The sequence below is a fragment of the Citrus clementina genome, unplaced genomic scaffold (genome assembly GCF_000493195.1).
Source record: "Citrus clementina cultivar Clemenules unplaced genomic scaffold, Citrus_clementina_v1.0 scaffold_6, whole genome shotgun sequence".
In the NCBI taxonomy this organism is placed as follows: Eukaryota; Viridiplantae; Streptophyta; class Magnoliopsida; order Sapindales; family Rutaceae; genus Citrus; species Citrus x clementina.
The window spans coordinates 25,389,342-25,409,294 of record NW_006262139.1 but is presented as its reverse complement, the minus strand read 5'-3'; the positions used below and the strand labels follow the sequence as shown (position 1 = coordinate 25,409,294).

The 19,953-nt window shown below is 36.3% G+C and overlaps 3 protein-coding genes and 1 pseudogene across 4 annotated transcripts; all 4 read left to right on the top strand.

The window, feature by feature from the left end:
• Positions 1 to 696: 696 nt before the first annotated feature.
• Positions 697 to 2,291, top strand: LOC18039314 (UDP-glycosyltransferase 83A1). The gene is made up of 2 exons (XM_006431220.2): positions 697 to 1,222; positions 1,387 to 2,291. Exons 1-2 carry the CDS (start codon positions 739 to 741, stop codon positions 2,289 to 2,291), a joined length of 1,389 nt encoding a protein of 462 aa, XP_006431283.1. The 5' UTR covers positions 697 to 738.
• A 4,932-nt stretch (positions 2,292 to 7,223) lies between these two features.
• LOC112097423 (uncharacterized mitochondrial protein AtMg00810-like) lies at positions 7,224 to 7,976 on the top strand. Its single transcript, XM_024182664.1, has one exon. The coding sequence runs from the start codon at positions 7,224 to 7,226 to the stop codon at positions 7,974 to 7,976; it is 753 nt and encodes a 250-aa protein (XP_024038432.1).
• Positions 7,977 to 8,801: 825 nt separating this feature from the next.
• Positions 8,802 to 10,237, top strand: LOC18039313 (annotated as a pseudogene).
• A 7,330-nt stretch (positions 10,238 to 17,567) lies between these two features.
• LOC18038457 (F-box protein At5g39250) lies at positions 17,568 to 19,760 on the top strand. 2 transcript variants are annotated; one of them, XM_006431217.2, is made up of 2 exons: positions 17,568 to 17,694; positions 18,685 to 19,760. In XM_006431217.2, the coding sequence occupies exon 2, from the start codon at positions 18,786 to 18,788 to the stop codon at positions 19,512 to 19,514; it is 729 nt and encodes a 242-aa protein (XP_006431280.1). In that variant the 5' UTR covers positions 17,568 to 17,694; positions 18,685 to 18,785; the 3' UTR covers positions 19,515 to 19,760. The 2 variants fall into 2 exon arrangements, with proteins under 2 accessions (XP_006431280.1, XP_024038478.1); XM_024182710.1 differs by lacking the exon at positions 17,568 to 17,694 and adding an exon at positions 17,701 to 17,803.
• Positions 19,761 to 19,953: the final 193 nt, after the last annotated feature.

The window sequence follows — 19,953 nt, the reverse complement described above, 5'->3', positions numbered from 1 at the left end:
AATTGTTCATGCGATTAACTTGACAATTCTCACGCTGAACCCCTTCACCTTAATATTAGCTTTGATTGATCAAATTCTTGCATGCATGAGCATGAATAATTCACTCTGCAGGTTTTATTTTTTCTTGGTTAAAGATTACATATATGATAAAGTTAGACGGCATGTTTAGAAATCTCGCCATTGTTAGTTTGTTAGTCATATTTGTTAACCAAATAGACCAAAACTTACTTTTATTTAACGATTTACGAAATTTATTTCACTAGAAACCATTAATTTCACCAGATTGTTTAGCAGGTTTAAATCTGATCTTATCAAGGCAGATTTTCACATTGCCTAACTAAGAAGAAAAATCAACATTTAACGGCTACAAGCTGAATTTCTAGACGCTCGATCTTGTTCTTGCATGAGAATGACATTGGACTTAGAACAAACATGAAAAACAATAGCAAGCGATGAAAGTGAAGCAGCATTTTCTTTATAGCATCGTAAACGGCAAAACTGTAAATTAAACCATAAACAAAAGAACTCAGCTTATTTGATTCCCCACTTGAGTTTCAAATAAGCATCCATTAACAAGAAAACAACAAAGTCTAGCTAGCATTGGGTCCGATCCTCATCAGTATATTATATTCCTCCCTCACCTCCTATATAATAAAGTAACAGGAAATAGAACTCAGAAACTGCAATTAGCTGGGCTTGACAGCTGAATAATAGTAGGAATAAAAACCATAAACAGAAATGCTCAGACGACCACATGTTTTAGCTTTCCCTTATCCAGCACAAGGCCACGTAATTCCATTGCTGGAAATTTCACAATGCTTAGTTAAGCATGGCGTCAAAGTCACATTTCTCAACACTGACTATAATCACAAGCGGGTCGTGAATGCATTAGGCCAAAACAATTACATTGGAGATCAGATCAAGCTGGTATCTATACCTGATGGAATGGAACCCGAAGGCGATAGGAACGATCTTGGTATGTTAACCAAAACAATGGTTCGAGTCATGCCTGAGAAGCTGGAAGAGCTCATAGAAAATATCAACAGACTAGAAAATGAGAAGATCACTTGTGTGGTTGCTGATGGGAGTATGGGGTGGGTAATGGAAGTAGCAGAGAAGATGAAACTTAGGAGGGCTGCCTTTTGGCCTGCAGCAGCAGGACTACTGGCTTTATCTTTCAGTGTCCAAAGGTTTCTCGATGATGGAATCGTAGATGATAATGGTAAGTCTCTGTGAAAAATATAATATTAGCTTATGTACGTTCTCCCTAGGCACTAGGCAGGGAGACCATACAAGCAGCCAGCAGGAGCCTAAAAATGTAAATCATTCATATTTTTGTTTTAAATTGTTATATATATATATATATTTTTTAATCTCTTCTTGTAGGAACTCCAGTAAAACAACAAATGATTCAATTGGCTCCAACCATGGCTGCAATCCATAGTTCAAAGTTAGTGTGGGCATGCATTGGGGACTTTAATACACAGAAAATCGTCTTTGATTTTACAATTGATAATAATGAAACTATAAAGAAAGCAGAGCGCCTGATTTGCAACTCAACTTATGACCTTGAGCCCGGAGCATTGGATCTGATTCCAGAATTTTTGCCCATAGGACCACTTTTGTCCAGCAACCGGCTAGGAAATTCAGCAGGATACTTTTGGCCAGAAGACTCAACTTGTTTGAAATGGCTTGACCAACAGCAACAGAATTCAGTGATTTATGTTGCATTTGGCAGCTTCACAGTTTTCGACAAAGAACAGTTCCAGGAGTTGGCATCAGGCCTTGAACTCACCAACAGGCCATTTTTATGGGTTGTGCGGCCAGATATTACGAATGATGCAATTGATGCATACCCAGAAGGTTTTCAAGACCGAGTAGCCACTCGTGGGCAGATGGTGGGGTGGGCGCCGCAGCAAAAGGTTCTCACTCACCCTTCAATTGCTTGTTTCTTGAGCCATTGTGGCTGGAATTCCACAATGGAAGGTGTGAGCAATGGGGTGCCTTTCCTGTGCTGGCCGTACTTTGCCGACCAATTCCTGAATGAGAGCTACATTTGCGATATTTGGAAGGTGGGATTGAGGTTTAACAAAAACAAAAATGGGATCATCACAAGGGAAGAAATTATGAAAAAGGTGGATCAAGTGCTTGAGGATGAAAATTTTAAAGCAAGGGCTTTGGACCTGAAAGAAACTGCATTGAATAGTGTTAGAGAAGGTGGTCAGTCTAACAAGACTTCCAAGAATTTCGTTCAATGGATCAAAGCTGAGGCCTCGGTACAAGTTGCCTAGAATTTGAACAATTAATGTTGAGAAAAATCACATCCTAGCAATTGCACTTGCGTTCAGATATTTGGGTGAGATTCTCTCTAGATATATTATGTTATTACCAGAAAAATAAAAATAAAAGATATATAGCATTTAATTCTCTTTTCAGAACAAGGTATCAAACAAGTATCGTTCCTAGCAAAAACTGTTTGATTTACCAAGGAATGCCAAGTGTTAGCATATGTATATGTATTATGTTTAATATCTCTATACAAGCCGCGGCAGTTTGAAAGATATACCAGTAAAACCTCCATTATTGAGTATTAATACAGAAAAGGAAAGAGGCATGCTGAAAATCGCAACCCAGCTCCCAATTGCAGAGGGATAAAATCTGTTCATTGTCACACACTGAGGTGCTTTAGATGGAAATTCAATCAACTAACGCCCGTATGTTCAAAGGTGCATTTATGCTCTTGAATAGAAAAGGGTGCTGACAACAAACTCTTAGAAATTGTCAAGGAAACATCATTCTAAACGTCTTGTGCTCCAAGACCTGGTTACTAGGTGCCTACTTGGAAACATCAAGGCCAGAAAGAGATAAACCAATAAGCCAAAATTTGGCTTTAATTGATTTCAGGGCCGGCATCTAGTCTTCTGCATAGGATGCATCACTTTTGCTTAACTTCACACCAATTGCAGATTTTTCCATGACGCAAATGAAAAATCTTGCGTGAGAATGAAATGAGGTATAAAGCAAACATGAAAAGCAACAGAGAGAGTGATAAACCCAAGCAATCCCACTAAGCATTATAAAGACGAAAGAGTAAGCTGAAACCATTAATTTAAGTCCATAACAAAAGAACAACAAGAAATGAACTGAGCTGAAAGAATCCCCACTTTGAGTTTAAAATAAGCATCAATGCACAAGAAGGCACCAAGTCAAGCATTGGCTCCTCAGTCCATTCCTCCCGTGACTCCTGCCTGTTAGTGAATTGGATAAAGCTGGAGCAGAGCATGATGTTGCTGTATAGCTGGAGCAGAGCATGCTGTTGCTGTGTAGCTGGTTGTAGCAGATCAACTCACTGAGCTAACCTGTCAAAGCTGGAGCAGAGCAGAGCAAAGCGGATAAAGCTGGAGCATAGCATGCTGTTGCTATGTAGCTGGTTGTAGCAGATCAACTCACTGAGCTGACCTGTCAAAGTTAGTTAGCTGGTTGAGCTGATGTGTAAAGTTAGTTATGCAGCAAATGGTTATGTGATGTAACAAACTCGTGTGTGTTGTGAAGATTGTAGCTTAGTATAAATGTCAATCAGTATTCATTAAGTTGAGACATCTGAGTATAATAAAAAAGGTTCTTTAGAGTTCTCTTTCATTTTCCTTTACTTTCTTGCTTGCCAAACAATATAGAACTAAGTTTCTTTCATGGTATCAGAGCCATAAATGACAAATACAGTTCAAAACAACAACTCTTTTAGTTTTGGTACGCCTGTAAAGCTAGATCAAAACAACTATATTTTGTGGCGCACACAAATTCTAGCTTCGATCAAAGGAAATGGTTTGGAAGGTTTCGTCAATGGTGATCGAGAATGTCCTGAGCAGTTTCTTTTTTCTGGCAACAACAATGGAGCTGAAATCTTAACTGAATCTGGATCCAGATCTGTTACTGAATCTGGATCCAGATCTGTTAATCCAGAGTTCGTAGCTTGGATGAAGGCTGATCAACTTCTGCTGAGTTGGATGATGTCATCGATACAACAAAATCTGCTTGCTACTGTGATTGACTCAACAACCTCAAAACAGCTTTGGGAGACTCTTGCTAGTATGTTTATCTCTCAATCACAAGCTAGAATTCAAACACTTAGAATGCAGATTCAAACTATTAAGAAAGGTGCAATGCATATGTCTGATTACTTTGTAAAAGTAAAACGTATAGCTGATACTTTAGCTCTAGCTGGAAAACCTGTTGAGTTAAATGATCTTGTGATGCATGTATTAACTGGTCTTGATTCATCAGATTATGAATCTTTAGTCACTGCTGTGTTAGCTCGAGGTGAAAAGATAACATTAGATGAACTATATTCTTTGCTGTTGAATCATGAAAATAGAGTTGAGCAAAAGAAAGGAAAAATTGCTGGTGATGTGATGCATAACATGACAGCAAATATTGTTAAGAAGAACTCATATGTTGGAAAGAATAATGGAAATTTTCAGAAACAGTATGGAAATAACTCTGGAGGTGGTAATAATTCTGGATATGGATATGGTCAGTTTAATAATAATAGTAATTTCTCTGAAGTTGTTTGCCAAATTTGCTTCATACCTGGTCATGCAGCCTATAAATGCAGAAATAGGTACAACTCATCTTTTGTTCCACAGAGGAACCATGGTAGAGGTAATATGAATGGTGGCAGAGGTTTTAATCAAGGGCAATATGGTCGAGGAAGAGCCTTTAATGGTAATAGTGGAAGAGGTTTTGGAGGTTTTGGTTCAAATGCTGGTTTTGGACAAAATGTTGGTTTTGGTAATGCCCCCAGGGGTTTTGGCTATCAAGGAAATATAGTATATCCAGAGAGCAACCCATCTGCTTATTTCTCATTCAACCCTAGATCATCTAATTTTGTTTCTGGTCTAGGACATAATAATCTGGAACAGTCAAGTGCTTCCTCCTCCTCTGCTATGTCTTCTTCACTTCCACCTGAACACATTGAAGATCCTTCCTGGTATATTGATAGTGGAGCAACAAATCATATTACCAATGATCTAGGTAAGCTTCTGGATTCAAAAGTTTACACTGGTACTGAAAGGTTATTTGTTGGAGATGGAAATGCATTAGCTATTACACATGTAGGGTCAGTTGTGCTAAATACTTCAGCTTCTCAATCCTTATTTCTTAACCATGTTCTTCATGTCCCTTTTATTACTAAGAATTTGCTTAGCATCTCAAAATTGTTGGCTGACAATCCAGTTACTGTTGAATTTCTTGGTGATTTGTGTTTTATAAAGGCCAGGAACACATGGAAAATTTTACTTGAAGGTGTTGCTAAAGGTGGCTTGTATAGAGTCTCTTCTCATGCTGCTGTTCATTCAGTCTTTCTCAGTTCAGTTGGTCAAAACAAAATTCAGTCTCTTTTTGCTTGTTCTCCTGTTTTTAATTCTGCTCAGCTCTCTACTGTTAGCTCTTATGAGTTGAATAAAAAGTCATGTCTGTCAGTTGTTGCAAAGGGTTCTATTGATGTAAATCTTCTTCATAGAAGATTAGGACACCCAGCATCTTATACTCTCAAAACCATTCTCAAAGCTTGTAACAACTCTACTGCTTTTAATAAAGTTGACAGTTTGAAATTTTGTTCAGCATGCCAATATGGTAAAAATCACATGCTGCATTTTGATTCAGTAGAAACAAAAACTTCAACACCTTTACAACTGATATATGCAGATCTTTGGGGCCCTTCTCATGTTTGTTCTACCCAAGGATATAATTACTACTTGTCAATCCTAGATGATTACAGTAGGTTTACCTGGATTTTTCCCTTATCAGCAAAATCTGATGCTCTTGAAGTTTTTACCAATTTCAAAATATTCATTGAGAAGCATCTTCAACTTTCCATCAAAATTGTCCAAACTGACTGGGGAGGGGAGTTCAGAACATTTTCATCATTACTCACTACTTCTGGCATCCATTTTCGACATCCTTGCCCCCACATTCATCATCAAAATGGAAAAATTGAGAGGAAACATAGACACATAGTTGATGTAGGACTGACTTTATTAGCTCAAGCACATTTACCACTCAAATTTTGGTGGAATGCATTCCATACAGCTGTCTACTTGATAAACAGACTTCCAACTCCAGTTCTAAACAGCATTTCTCCTTTTCAAAAGTTGTTTCATTCCCAACCAGATTATTCAACACTTAAAATTTTCGGCTGTGCTTGTTATCCAACACTCAGACCATACAATAGACATAAGTTTGATTTCAGAACAGCTAGATGTATATTCATTGGCTACAGTTCACAACACAAGGGATATCAGTGTCTTCACTCTTCTGGGAGGGTCTATATTTCAAATCATGTAACCTTTTATGAAAGTTCTTTTCCTTATGAGTTAGGAACAGATTTTTCTTCAGTTTCTTCAAACTGTCAGTCATCAACTCATTCTGAGTCTTCTTTTAATTCTTCTACTCCTTTTGTTACTCAGTTACAAGCACCTTTAGCAGCATCATCAGAATATATTCTTAATGATTCTCAGTCACATGCTTCTATTTCCTTCCCAAATTCTACTCCAGTTTACTTTTCTGATAATTTCAATTCCACTTCTTCTTCTCCTTCTTCACCATCCCATCATTCACCTCCACATACCTTGTCACAACCTGCATCATCTGGTCATCCAATGATAACCAGGTCAAAAGCAGGTATCTTCAAGCCCAAGATCTACTTGTCAGCTTTACTAGCTCAAAAGTCAGAACCAACCTCTGTTTCCAAAGCACTTTCTGATCCTATGTGGTATAAAGCTATGCAAGAAGAGTATCTAGCTCTTAAAACCAATCACACCTGGGATTTAGTCTTACCTGCTACTCCAGTGAAGATAGTTGGCAACAAGTGGGTATTTCGAGTAAAGTATAACTCAGATGGTTCAGTTTCAAGGTATAAAGCCAGGCTTGTGGCTAAAGGGTTTCATCAGACACATGGGATTGACTACACAGAAACCTTCAGTCCAGTGGTTAAGTCCTCCACTGTTAGAGTTATTCTTAGCTTAGCAGTATTGAGTCACTGGGTTGTAAGGCAGGTGGATGTTAACAATGCCTTTCTAAATGGCATTTTAATTGAAGATGTGTACATGGCTCAACCTCAAGGTTTTGTTGATTCAACTAAACCTAATCATATCTGCAAGCTAAATAAGGCTTTGTATGGCTTAAAACAGGCTCCTAGAGCCTAGTTTGATAGGTTTAAGGATGCAATGATCTCCAAGTGGCATTTTCAGCATTCCAGGTCTGATAACTCTCTCTTTTATGCCTGGAACAGTAGTCATCTAACTGTTGTTTTGGTCTATGTTGATGATATTATCATCACTGGTTCCAGTCCATCCATAATTCAACAAGTTATCCAGCATATGCATCAAGCTTTTGCTTTAAAAGACCTGGGGGAACTTCACTATTTTCTAGGGATTGAAGTCAGCAAATCTTCACAAGGGGTTTCCTTGACACAAGCAAAGTACATTGCTGATATTCTGGATAAACATGGCATGACAGACTGCAGTCCTGTGCCAACTCCAATGTTTACAGATTTTTATCTCACCAAAGACTCAGGAGAGCCACTTGAAAATGTTTCTCAATATCGAAGTGTTATAGGAGCTCTTCAATATGTTACTCTTACCAGACCTGACATTGTCTTCTCTGTAAACAAGTTAAGTCAGTTCCTTTCCAGTCCTAGAACTCAACATTGGGAAGCATGTAAAAGGTTATTGAGGTACTTAAAAGGCACTATCCATCTGGGGCTGCATTTCTACAATCAAGGAGCTCTGCAATTACATTGTTTTTCAGATTCTGATTGGGCTTGTGATCATGATGATAGGAAGTCAATGGTTGGCTTTGCTGTTTATTTAGGTCCTAATCTTGTTTCCTGGTCGTCAAAGAAACAAGTTGTTGTTTCCAGATCCAGCACAGAAGCTGAGTATAGATCTCTTGCTCATGCTGCTTCAGAGGTTACCTGAATTAAATCCTTACTTGGTGAACTTAGTATCACATTAAGCTCCACTCCTATGATGTGGTGTGATAATCAATGAGCAATTGCTTTAGCTTATAATCCAGTTTATCATGCTAAGACTAAGCATGTTGAATTGGATATACATTTTATCCGAGATAAGGTCACTGCTAAAGAGGTTGCAGTATGCTATGTGCCTAGTCCAGATTAAACAGCAGATGTGTTAACTAAGGCTCTTACTTTCAAACAATTCAATTACTTCAGAAGCAAGCTGAATGTTCATCCTAAACATTTCAGCTTGAGGGGGGATGTTAGTGAATTGAATAAAGCTGGAGCAGAGCATGATGTTGCTGTATAGCTGGAGCAGAGCATGCTGTTGCTGTGTAGCTGGTTGTAGCAGATCAACTCATTGAGCTGACCTGTCAAAGCTGGAGCAGAGCATGATGTTGCTGTATAGCTGGAGCAGAGCATGCTGTTGCTGTGTAGCTGGTTGTAGCAGATCAACTCACTGAGCTGACCTGTCAAAGTTAGTTAGCTGGTTGAGCTGATGTGTAAAGTTAGTTATGCAGCAAATGGTTATGTGATGTAACAAACTCGTGTGTGTAGTGAAGATTGTAGCTTAGTATAAATGTCAATCAGTATTCATTAAGTTGAGACATCTGAGTATAATAAAAAAGGTTCTTTAGAGTTCTCTTTCATTTTCCTTTACTTTCTTGCTTGCCAAACAATATAGAACTAAGTTTTTTTCACTGCTTAAGTAGGATCGAATTGAACTCAGAAACTGCAACTAGTTTCAATTTGCTGAATCTCTAACGAATAAAAACCATAAACAGAAATGCAAAGACCACATGCTCCAGCACAAGGCCATGTACTTCCATTACTGGAGCTTCCGCAATGCTTAATAAAGCATAGCTTCAGAATCACATTTGTCAACACAGAGTATAATCACAAGAGGGTTATCGATGCTTCAGGCCAAAAAAATTCAATTGGGGACCAAATCAAGCTGGTGTCAATCCCGGATAGAATGGAACATGAAGAAGACAGAAATGATTGGGTAAATTAGCTAATGCAATTTATAAAGTCATGCCTGGGAAGCTGGAAGAGCTCATAGAAGAGATCAACAGACAAGAAGATGAGAAGATTAGTTGTGTCATTGCTGATGGGGCTATGGGTTGGGCTATGGTAGCAGCAGAAGAGATGAAAATTCAGCGAGCTGCATATTTGGCCTGCAGCAGCTGGACTACTGGCCTTGTCATTCAGCATTCCAAAGCTTCTTGATGATGGCATCATTGACAATGATGGTAAGTCCCTTAGCCTTAGTTACTTAATCAGCTGATGAAATTCATTTTCCTTATTCATTTCAGGAACAGCAATCAAAAAGCATATGATTCAGTTGGCTCCCACCATGGCCACGATCCACAGCACAAACCTGGTGTGGACATGTGTTGGGTCTTTATCACATGAAAAATAGTCTTTAATTATATGTTTAAAAACAATGACGATGTGAAAAAGGGAGAGTGGATGCTCTGTAAATCAAAGTATGACCTTGAACCTGGAGCATTGGCCTTGATTCCAGAACTTCTTCCACTAGGACAACTTTTGGCAAGCAATAGACTGGGAAATTCAGCGGGATTCTTCTGGCCAGAAGACTCAACACTTGTTTGAAATGGTTTGGCCAACAGCAACCGAATTCAGTCATTTATATTGCTTTTGGCAGCTTCACAGTTTTCGACAGAATCCTATTCCAGGAGTTAGCATTAGGTCTTCAACTCACAAACAGACCGTTTTAATTTATGGGCTGTGAGGCCAGATATGACCGATAATTCAAACGATAATGCATACCAGAAAGGATTTCAAGACGGAGTTGGCACTCGTGGGCAGATGGTGGGGTGCACGCCGCAGCAGAAGTTTCTTAGTCACCCTTCCATTGCATGTTTCTTACGCCATTGTGGCTGGAATCCCACAACGGAAGGCGTGAGCAATGGATTGGCTTTCCTATGCTGGCCATACTTTGCTGAGCAATTCCTGAATGAGAGCTACATTTGTGCTATTAGGAAGGTGGGGCAGAGGTTTGACAAAACCAAAATGGGATCATCTCAAGGGAAGAAATTAACAACAAGGTGGATCAAATGCTCGGTGATGAAAATTTTAAAGCATGTGCCTTGGAACTCAAGGAAAAGGTCTTGAACTGTGTCAGAGAAGATGGCCAATCTAACAAGACTCTCAATCAAGAATTTCATCGAGTGGATCAAAGCAGAGACTATTGGTTAAGATAGCTCAGCGAAGCTACCATTATTGCAGTTTTTTTGTTTTTCCATACATACATACGTACGTACATATATATTCTTATGTAAATACACACTTGTCACACATATATTATGTGAGTGTAGTACAAGGGAGGGATTCTAGAATCTCTCCCATTAAACAGTATCTCAAATATTATTCAGTAATATGTCAACAAGATTTGTTTTTTTTTTTCTTTCAAAAAAGTAAACAACACCATTTTTGATATATTAAAAAAAGAAAGAAAAATAAATAAAAAATTTCTTACCGTTTTAATATGCATGCGGCTACAATTTTGGATACTAATTAATTTGTCTAGACATTCATTCACCTTACATAGCTACCTACGAAGTAAATAAAATGGGTCAACAAATAATAAAAAATGAGAAGAAAAACATTTCAAAAATGTGAAAGAAAGGGAGGCAAAAGATTCTAAAATTTTGGCTTTTGTCACATGATACTCGTGGCAAGATGAGTAAATAGTCACTGTGTCGTTACCACCAAATCCAATACCAAAATGAAGAAAATCAAAGCTAAATAACGCTCCCAAGACTTTGAATTCACATCGACCTCTTTCGAGTTCCAATACCAATCATATGTATAACAAGGCCGCCGTCACTGCTCTTCTGCCGCCAACTCAAGCCTATCTCATTCATGGCTAAGTCGAAATGATTGTGGTGTAAAGAAGTGAAAATAAAAAATTTAGCTTCGATTTTTGTTTGATGAAGGTCCAAGGAGAACATTTTATTACGTGATGGTTAATAAGTTAAAGCAGGTAATAACATGGTTTTCAGTGCAATTTTTGTTTAAGTTTTATTTTTATTTTTTAAATTTCAAGTAATCTTTTACATATTCACCCTCGTTATATTAACATTATACGTGTATTTATACTTAACAGGAGGGGAGGTATGTGTGAGAATATAAACAAACTCACCATGTAAGGTAAATACTTCAAACTCCAGGGGAGGTACGTAAAAATTACCTTTTTGTTTTTAGTTTTTGGTTTGCTGTGTAATTGCAATTTGCAAACAAACAAATGAATGCGAATGTCGCAAGAAATAGAGTGACTCTCACTCTCCCATACTTTGATACAGTCCCATTATATCATGTACGCGTATGACATGGGATGTTGGCTGTGAAAGGGCTGTCACCCACTTCATCACAAGCCAGATAAATTTTGAGTCATAAATAGGAGAAAAAATATACATATATAATGATTTTACGAGTAGGAAACGCAAAAGAGAGAAGGTTCATGAGATTGTGTCGCTCATCATCATATTCATAAGTGGTCACAAGTGTTTTTTTTTTTTTTTGGCTATCTGCCATTAATTTTTAGTTAAAATTTTCAAATTACTTTTTTTTTTTTTTTTTATGTTTGTAGCCTAGTTTGTACCTTCTAACGTAACATTTAAAAAGATATAATAACTAATTTGAGAAGTGTATTAAAACAAATTTGCGACCATTACAATTAATTTATAAAGTTATAATTGGGTTAGACAGATAAACTCGTGATTTCAACATGACCCTATCCCCAGGACCAGGAGTAATTCTCTTCGGCTAAAGCTGAAGGTCGTCCTCGAAGGAAAATTGATTAATCTTATAATTTTGCTATTCATGATCGCTTGATGTCTTTGGCACAAAAGTTTAGATCTATTTTTCTATATTAAACTTTGCGTCTTCATAATCATATATAGTGATTGTTTTGAAACAGAATAAACTTAAAAACTTATGCGAAATGACAATTAATTCACTCAAAAATAAATTTTAACTCAAGCCAAAATAAATAAATTATAAAACAGATTCAAATCCCAATGCAGATACTGGGATTCTTCACATTTCCACCAAGAACAAGAAATGAAGTCACCGAAAAAGGACAAAAACTGAAAACATACATTTAAAAAGAGAAAAGCCGAAGACATTAAGATAATTAATGTTAAATCTCCCTACCATCTTCCTGCTCTTTGTCTTTGTGTCCCACCAAACAAGGTTATAATGGCAAATCCTTAGCCGTGCATTAAAAATAATAATAATAATAATAATGTATAACAGAAAGAAATTAAGAAGAAAAAAGAAACATATATATCTCATAAAAATTTTCATTGATAATAGGTAAATAAACAACAGAGGTTGCTATAATAATAATACATCAACATTATCATTTTGGTCCTCCATGCTAGTTGCAGATCCATAAAACTGAATCAAACTCTGCAAAATGAGCACTCTGGTCCTCAAAAGAATGATATAGTCAGCTGTTTCTTGAAACAACTGATCAGCTTTCACTGTCTTGTTATCGTCATCACCGTTGTTAACTTGGCCGCTAGGAATTAGGTTTTTGAGAGCCTCCAGCTTTGCCGAAACCTTACCATTGTTACTGACGAAGCTGCTTCTGCCTCTGCTTCGGCTTCTGCAGTACGAACTTATTGCATGAGCTGCTCTTCTTCTTCTTCTTCTTCTTCTTAGTAGTTTTGTTCTTGTTCTTCTTAAGGTGGTTTTGAGAGTTTTTTTGGTTCTCATTCGAGAGAAATTAAGACTTAACTAAGAGAGAGGAGCTAGAGAGTTTGATGAGCGAGTTGAGTAGGGGACTATGGGTTTAAGTAATGTTGAGTTTGGATTTTGCCATTTCTTTTTGTAGGTACTTCCATATTGCCATTGTATTGTCTTTGGCTGTGCTTTATTTATTTATATTTATTTGCTGCTTTTTTTTCGGAAGATATATATGAACCATGCATGGAATCATCGTTAGGCCCTTTGATTTGATTTAATTTAATTAATTTGAGTACGTAGGATCACTCCCTACGTACAACAAAACAAAGATGAACTAGATAATTTCATGCATGCGTGAAAACTGAATTATTAATTTACAGTAATATTTAGTTTTTTTTTTTTTTCAGAGAAAAACAAAAAAATAAAAATACCCATTCTCACCTGAATTAATTAAAGAAAAACTGCTGGAAAAGTTAAAGCAAATCAATAGAAGAGAATATAAATATATCTACCATATATCTAGAGCTAGCACAAGTTGCAGTCCCTAAGGATAAGGAGAGAGAGCATGCAAAAGCCTGGTCTGTCTGTAATGGCACATGTTAAGTTGGGCACTTGATGTTCTTCAATTCCTCAACTACCCTCCTCATATTATTCCCATTTTCAAGTTGATTTTTCCTTTATTTTATTTTATTTTATTTTTTATATGAGTCAATTGATTAATACATAAGCTATTAGAGAAACTGTTGCAGCTAAAAGATTTAATTAAGCTAATTAACAGTACAAGTATGCTTAGGGGCTTAAATGGAAACTTCCGACGAGGTTGCATTGCAACCGAGAAAGGAGTGGTACATATATTATTATGTACTCTATATCTACTTTCAATAATGTTTGGTTTTATGCGCTTCAATAAGATTAATAAGTGGGATTTGGATCCAAATTTAATTCTATTAGCTAGGTTTATTACATGCCAGCTCGATAATAAACAAGACTATATATCATATATCAGTATGGCATGCATGCGTTGCATATTATTAAACACACACATGACATATGTGTGTGTGTGTATGTATATATATATACAAACATAGAGAGAGAGAGAGAGAGATTGATTAATAAATTAATTAATGGGAACGGATGGTAGTTTAGATATAATAGAAGAAAAAGAGGGGCAATTCATCAGTGAATGAAAAGAATAGAAAGTAGTGACTAGTGAGGCAAGTGTTATTGGGGTTGTGGCTTCCCTAAAGGGTGCATGTGAAGGTGATATGGGCCAGGCCAGCAAAGCCCTCCAATATGTGGCAAAGGGAGAGAGAAAAAGGAAAAAGCACATGGGAAAGCACATGCAATTGCAATTGCAGCTTTGTGTGAAGAGAGAGAGAAATGTGCGTGACAAAGGCGAGACTCTAGCTAGACAGTGAAGCAACATCAATTGTACAGCATGTTCTGCACATTCCCTCTGCATGCTAAGCCTTACATATATACTGATCGACTCTTCATGTGGAACTGTCCCTGCATTTCCTTTCCGGCCCCTACCCATATGGTATATACCCCCTCCTCCCTTTCTAATACACTAGGGTTTATCATCTACTAATACCATACGTATACGCACACACACACACAAAATGGTGTACGCCGTTGCATCATCTGCGTTAATTAGCTAGAGATTTTAAGTTTTGTGTAGTAGAGATTCAGATTTTGCGTAGAGATTATTAATTAGCAATCTTGCATATGAATGTATGTATGTGTGTGTGTGTGTGTGTGTATTTATATATATATATATATATAGAGAGAGAGAGAGCGAGAGAACGAGAGAGAGAGAGAGAGAGAGAGAGTTGCATGTATAAATATTTGCCTTTCTCTTAGCTTCATATATATATTTAATGGTTTAAATTAATTATAAGTCTAGCAAACATATTTCTTACCTAACGCATGCATAATTAGATTCACTAATTTAATTAACGTGTTAATTTACATTTCAAGTCCAGAATCATACATTATTAAAGAGTCTTCTTAATTATGCACATGCGCGTACTTAATTTATTGTGTAAATTAAATTCGAGAAAGGACAGAACTAATTGATTGATTAAAATACAACGTAAATTAAATTAATTAATTATAATTACATAACACTTCCTAGCTACCATTGTAAGACTAAGTGAATAACACATATAAAAACTATTTTATCTTGTATCTTAACAGCATCACAAGTCATAATCACCATTCCTCTCAAATTTATTTATTCGTATCGATTTGATCAAAGCTGGCCATCAAAAGTGCTAGCTTGTTGCTTGATTTGATTTGATACGCACGTTAACCCTTGGGTTTCAAGCTATTAAAATCAGGCATGTGTGCCATGTGTAACAAGTGCATGTGATTATATTAATTCTCGTTATCTTAATGCATGTTTGAAAACCTTTTCCCAATAAATAAAGCTCGAATAAGGTTAGAGAGAACTCTCTCAGAGAAGCAAGCTGCCTTTACAACCAAACTTTAATTACTCTTTGATTTGGATAATCATAATAACCTTCTCCTCTTCTCCTGGATAAATTGATTAATTCTCATTTTATTTTGAAACGTGGAGTGCTATTACTGGTTTATTATGAGTGTGAGGCGTGGTAAAATGCTAAGTTAAATTGACTCATTCCCCTCTAGCCCTCTAGGTTAAACAAAATGAACAAGTATGAAATGAAAGTGATCTTTTTTTCCCCAAAAAAGAAAAAGAAATTTTTTGGAAATTAAATTGGGATCGTCAATTTAGTAAGAGAATAATTCGGGCAGGGCAGTAGCAGCGCATCTTTAGGTCGTATCCAGGAGGAGGCTCTTCTGCTTTATTCCTTTTTTTGTGGATTGGAATGGAATGGTCGGCTGGAGACCGCCCTGATCAACATGGGTCGCTCACCCTTTTTGTTTGGGAGCCCACGAGTCCATGTGACCCACTTGTTTTGTCTGATTCTAACACCCAACATTGTTTCTAATTTGTGCTTTCCCCACTCCTTCCTTTCGCCCGCTTTTTCCGCTGTATCATTCATGCCTGAATTTTGGGTCAATTCACACTCGCTTCTTGCTGGACCCGAACTTGTATTTTAAAATTCACATGTACAAAGAAAGTTCTTCATAATAAATCACTTAATTTTCATAAATGGTTTGCCCACTCCATATTATTATTATTATTTTTTAAAAAAAATTATCTATCGTCCATCCGTTTTTTCTAACTTTTTAAAAAATACACAATTTTTTTTTTGCTGTAATCCACCTAAAATTACATTTCTTTTCACTTTTCCACTTTCGTTTGGAGACCGTTAAAAAAACGGGAAATTTACACTCGTCCACCTGTTTGTTTTGCCTTTTTCAAAAATACACAAACACTTTTTTTTTTCAGTGCGCTACCTGAAGTTTGCTTTTTGTTGCATTTTTCCACTTCCGTCTAATTTCCGTTAGTGGATTTAACGGAATGTTAACGAAATGACCTTTTTACCCCTCAAAATTACAATTTAACCCAAAATAAATAGAAATTGGAGATAAATTAGATGTATTTAAATTTTCAAAAAAATAAATACAAATTTTCTAAATCTAGCAAGTAACAAACACTATTTTCCTCCAAAAAAATAAATACAAATTTTCTAAATTTAGCAAGCAACAAACATTATTTTCCTCCAATTTCTAGCATCCACATTTGAAAAAAAATTAAATCCATCCAATTTATCTCCAATTTCTATTTATTTTGGGTTAAATTGTAATTTTGAGGGGTAAAAAGGTCATTCCGTTATATTTGCTAACGGAAATTAGATGGAAGTGGAAGAATGCAACAAAAAGTGAACTTCAGGTGGCGCGCTGAAAAAAAAAGGTGTTTGTGTATTTTTAAAAAAGACAAAACAAACAGGTGAACGGTTGTAAATTTCCCTAAAAAAACTAACGGAATATTATATAAATGACATTTTTACCCTTAAATATAAAAGATAAATTATCCACCAACCACTTTTTTGGTATTTTTTCAAAAATACACAATTCTTAATTTTTTTTTTTGCTGAACTCCACTTGAAGTTATATTATTTTGCACATTTCCACCACTGTGTCGTTGTGAAAATGATAATTTTACCCTTATGATGTCAATAAAGTTCTAACGATATTATAACGAGAGTAGACCAATGAAAAAAAAAGTTAACTTTAGGTGGAGCGTTGCAAAAAAAATATATATTTGTGTATTTTTTAAAAACGGTGAAAAAATTGGTGGACGATGGATAATTTCATTTTAAAAAAAAAAAAAGTTTACCAACTCATTATATTAATACATTTTTTGAACTAACGGGAGAGAAGATGATTAAAAAGGTAGAACTTCAATGTAATAGTTAAAATAAATGAAATTCAAGTAACTTTTGACTCAAAAATAATGAATAATGCGACAACATATACTTTACAATTCACAATGAGATATCATGAAATGAGCATTTATCAAGTGCTTACGATTAGTTTTAGTATTTAACCTATAAATATTCAAAAGTAAACATTCCAATTACAAGTGGACATTGGTAAAGAAGTTGTACTTTTAGATTCTAAAAATAGTTGGTGAACCATTTATTTAAATTAAGTGAGGGTTCATAATTTGCAACCATTATTTGAAGAACCGTTATTATCATTGCCTGTTAGAATGGTCTGGGCCAATCTAACCATAAAATGGGCTTAGCCAATTTAGGGTCTTGGGCTAGTCCAAGTGGATCTTTGAAATCTTCCGATTGTTTTCAATTCTATTCAATTTCCCTTCCATGAATATTGACATCCGGAGTTGTTTTTGGTCAATATTTGCTCAGTTTAATTATTGAAAAAAATAAAATAATAAAAATGTTTAATTATTGAATAAAAAACCTTACGCCATGTACATGACGTATCTCACTTTTTCTGATCTCCTTTCTTCAACCGTAACTGAAATCTAGGGTTTTTCTAATTCAATCGAACTAATACTTTAGGTGAGAAATTCTCTCACTGGATCCTCTTTTCACTTCCTTTCTAATCTATTTCACTTCAATCGCTTCAATTTTCACTCTCTTTGTCTCCAGAGCCTGAGTTCGATCTAGGGTTTGCTTTATCTAGTCCTTTATATATGTGTTGATTTTATCTGTACATTTGACGAAATGCAGCACTGGGTTTACTTGAATGATCAAGATTTCATATGGGCATTTGAAATTCTAACATTTTGTTGGATAAAAAATTTAGACTTTTGACCTTATGTAAGAAAAAATTATTGATTTGCTGATGTTTTGATCTGCATGCAAAATGAGTTGCGTATTTTGAAAATAACCGATGTTGTTGTATATATATGATTGTTAAGGATTATTGCTATCTTTTTGTCGAACGGGCCCTCTAGATTTTTTCTTTTTCTTTTTCTTTTTGGTTTTATGAAGTATAGAAGCTCGATTAGGAGAGATTTGAGTTGTATTTGGTTAATATGGTTGCCAAAGATTTGATTTTGGAGTCGGTTGAATTGTCTTTTGCATATGCTAGTATTGGAGCGTGCTTATTATGTTAAGTTTTGTGAGGTAATCAACTTGGCTTTTGATACTATGACCGAAAAAAAAAAACTAGATTCTTGCCCTACATTTGATGCATGTGCATTTGTTATAAATTTTCATCTATATTCATGACTCCCCTGTGTACTGTATGTTTGTAAGTTAGATTCTGTTGGGTTTATTATATTGCAGTTGTGGTCATGGAATTGACTTGATCAGATGAAGGCTTTGTTTTGGCTATTACTTTAATTTAGTTGTCTTTTTGTATTGATTAGAAAAGCGGTTCATAGCCACCTGAAAATTTTGATGCTCGTTTGTATGTTTAAATGATTTTGCTGCTGTCTTTCTTGTTGTCTAGTGCATCTCTGTGTTCAATGCTCTAGTTTTGAACCCCATGATTGCATTTAGTTTACTTTACAATTTGAAAATTTCATATCTTCTCCTTTACAGGGAATTTCTTCTGAATCAGCTGCTTTTGGTGTCTCCAATGCCGTAAGTGGTTGTGGGAACACACTGTTGTTCTGCTTTTGATTATTATTAACCAGCTAGAAATGGCAGACGAAGAGGTTTTGAAGGCAGTTTTCCCTTTTCTGGATGGAAAAGATCTTGCTTCATGTATGGTTGTAAGCAAGCAATGGAGAGACATAGCTCGTGATGATTACCTATGGAAGTGCCTTTGTGCAAGGAGATGGCCTTCGTTTTGCAAGCGACCAAATCCTCCCACGGTAACCTACTACAAGTTATATCAGACCTTTAATAAACGGCAGCATCGTCGAACTCTTCTCCCGCCAAGGCTTTCCTTCGATGATTTGGAATTTTTCATTGACATTTGGAGTGAAGATAAGTTAATCTTCTCAGAAGTGGTTGCTGGCCCTGTCCTGCAGAATGGAATGATGGCTGATCTCAGTTGTGACCTCGAGGTTCGCGAGTACAAGATGACCATACCTGTTGAACCCAGGTTTACTGTAACTTGGAGCCAGACTGTTAGCGTTTCGGTGCTCGTGGTACGCAAGGATTCAAACAGAGTTGCTTGCATAATTAATAAATCTAGGTTTGAGTATATAGATCGGACAGCCCGTAGGGCCCATGCATTTGAGTATCTAGATTTCTCTCCTGATCACCCTTTCACTTCAGGAATCCGAGGATGGATTTCTCTGTGTTTCATGGAAGATGGAGATGAAGGTGTTCTTGATGTTTTTGGGATTGAGATGGATTTCTGTGATGCTGCAAACTCCAAGGAAGAGGTTTTGTGGCTATTAGACATGCTTGATTGGAAGTGAAGGGTGAAACTGTTTGCCAAGCTGCGCCAAAAAATGAAAAAGGTTCGAACTAGATTATAAGTTATGTCCATATCAGATGTTTTACCCATTCTGTGTGGGCTGTCTGTGGAGAGTCATTTGAACTCCCTTGCCTTCAGTCTAAAGACTGGTACAACTGCAAGGGTTTATCAGTTTCATTCATGTTCAAAGTTTGTACATATGTTTTTCATATTAATTACGCCAATAATATCTATTAGAACTTAAGTACGAATATTGGACCCTTGCCAAACAAATAGCGTTAAGCTATTCCGTCAAGTGGTGACATGGAGTCAGAGCCAGCTTGATGACCCAAGTCACCTTGTACTCGACTCTGTGTGTTATTGATTAATTGGAATATATAATAAGTTGTGTGTTTGTGCTTGTTGTCGTTGTTGTGATGGCTCTTTTTAGTTTTCATTGG

What these genes read in the sequence shown, in the direction of transcription:
- LOC112097423 (XM_024182664.1), top strand. Translation starts at nt 7,224, where the DNA reads ATGATCTCCAAGTGGCATTTTCAGCATTCCAGGTCTGATAACTCTCTC.
- LOC18038457 (XM_006431217.2), top strand. Translation starts at nt 18,786, where the DNA reads ATGGCAGACGAAGAGGTTTTGAAGGCAGTTTTCCCTTTTCTGGATGGA.
- LOC18039314 (XM_006431220.2), top strand. Translation starts at nt 739, where the DNA reads ATGCTCAGACGACCACATGTTTTAGCTTTCCCTTATCCAGCACAAGGC. An exon ending in TGGAATCGTAGATGATAATG is followed by an intron (nt 1,223 to 1,386) that starts GTAAGTCTCTGT and finishes CTCTTCTTGTAG; the next exon opens with GAACTCCAGTAAAACAACAA.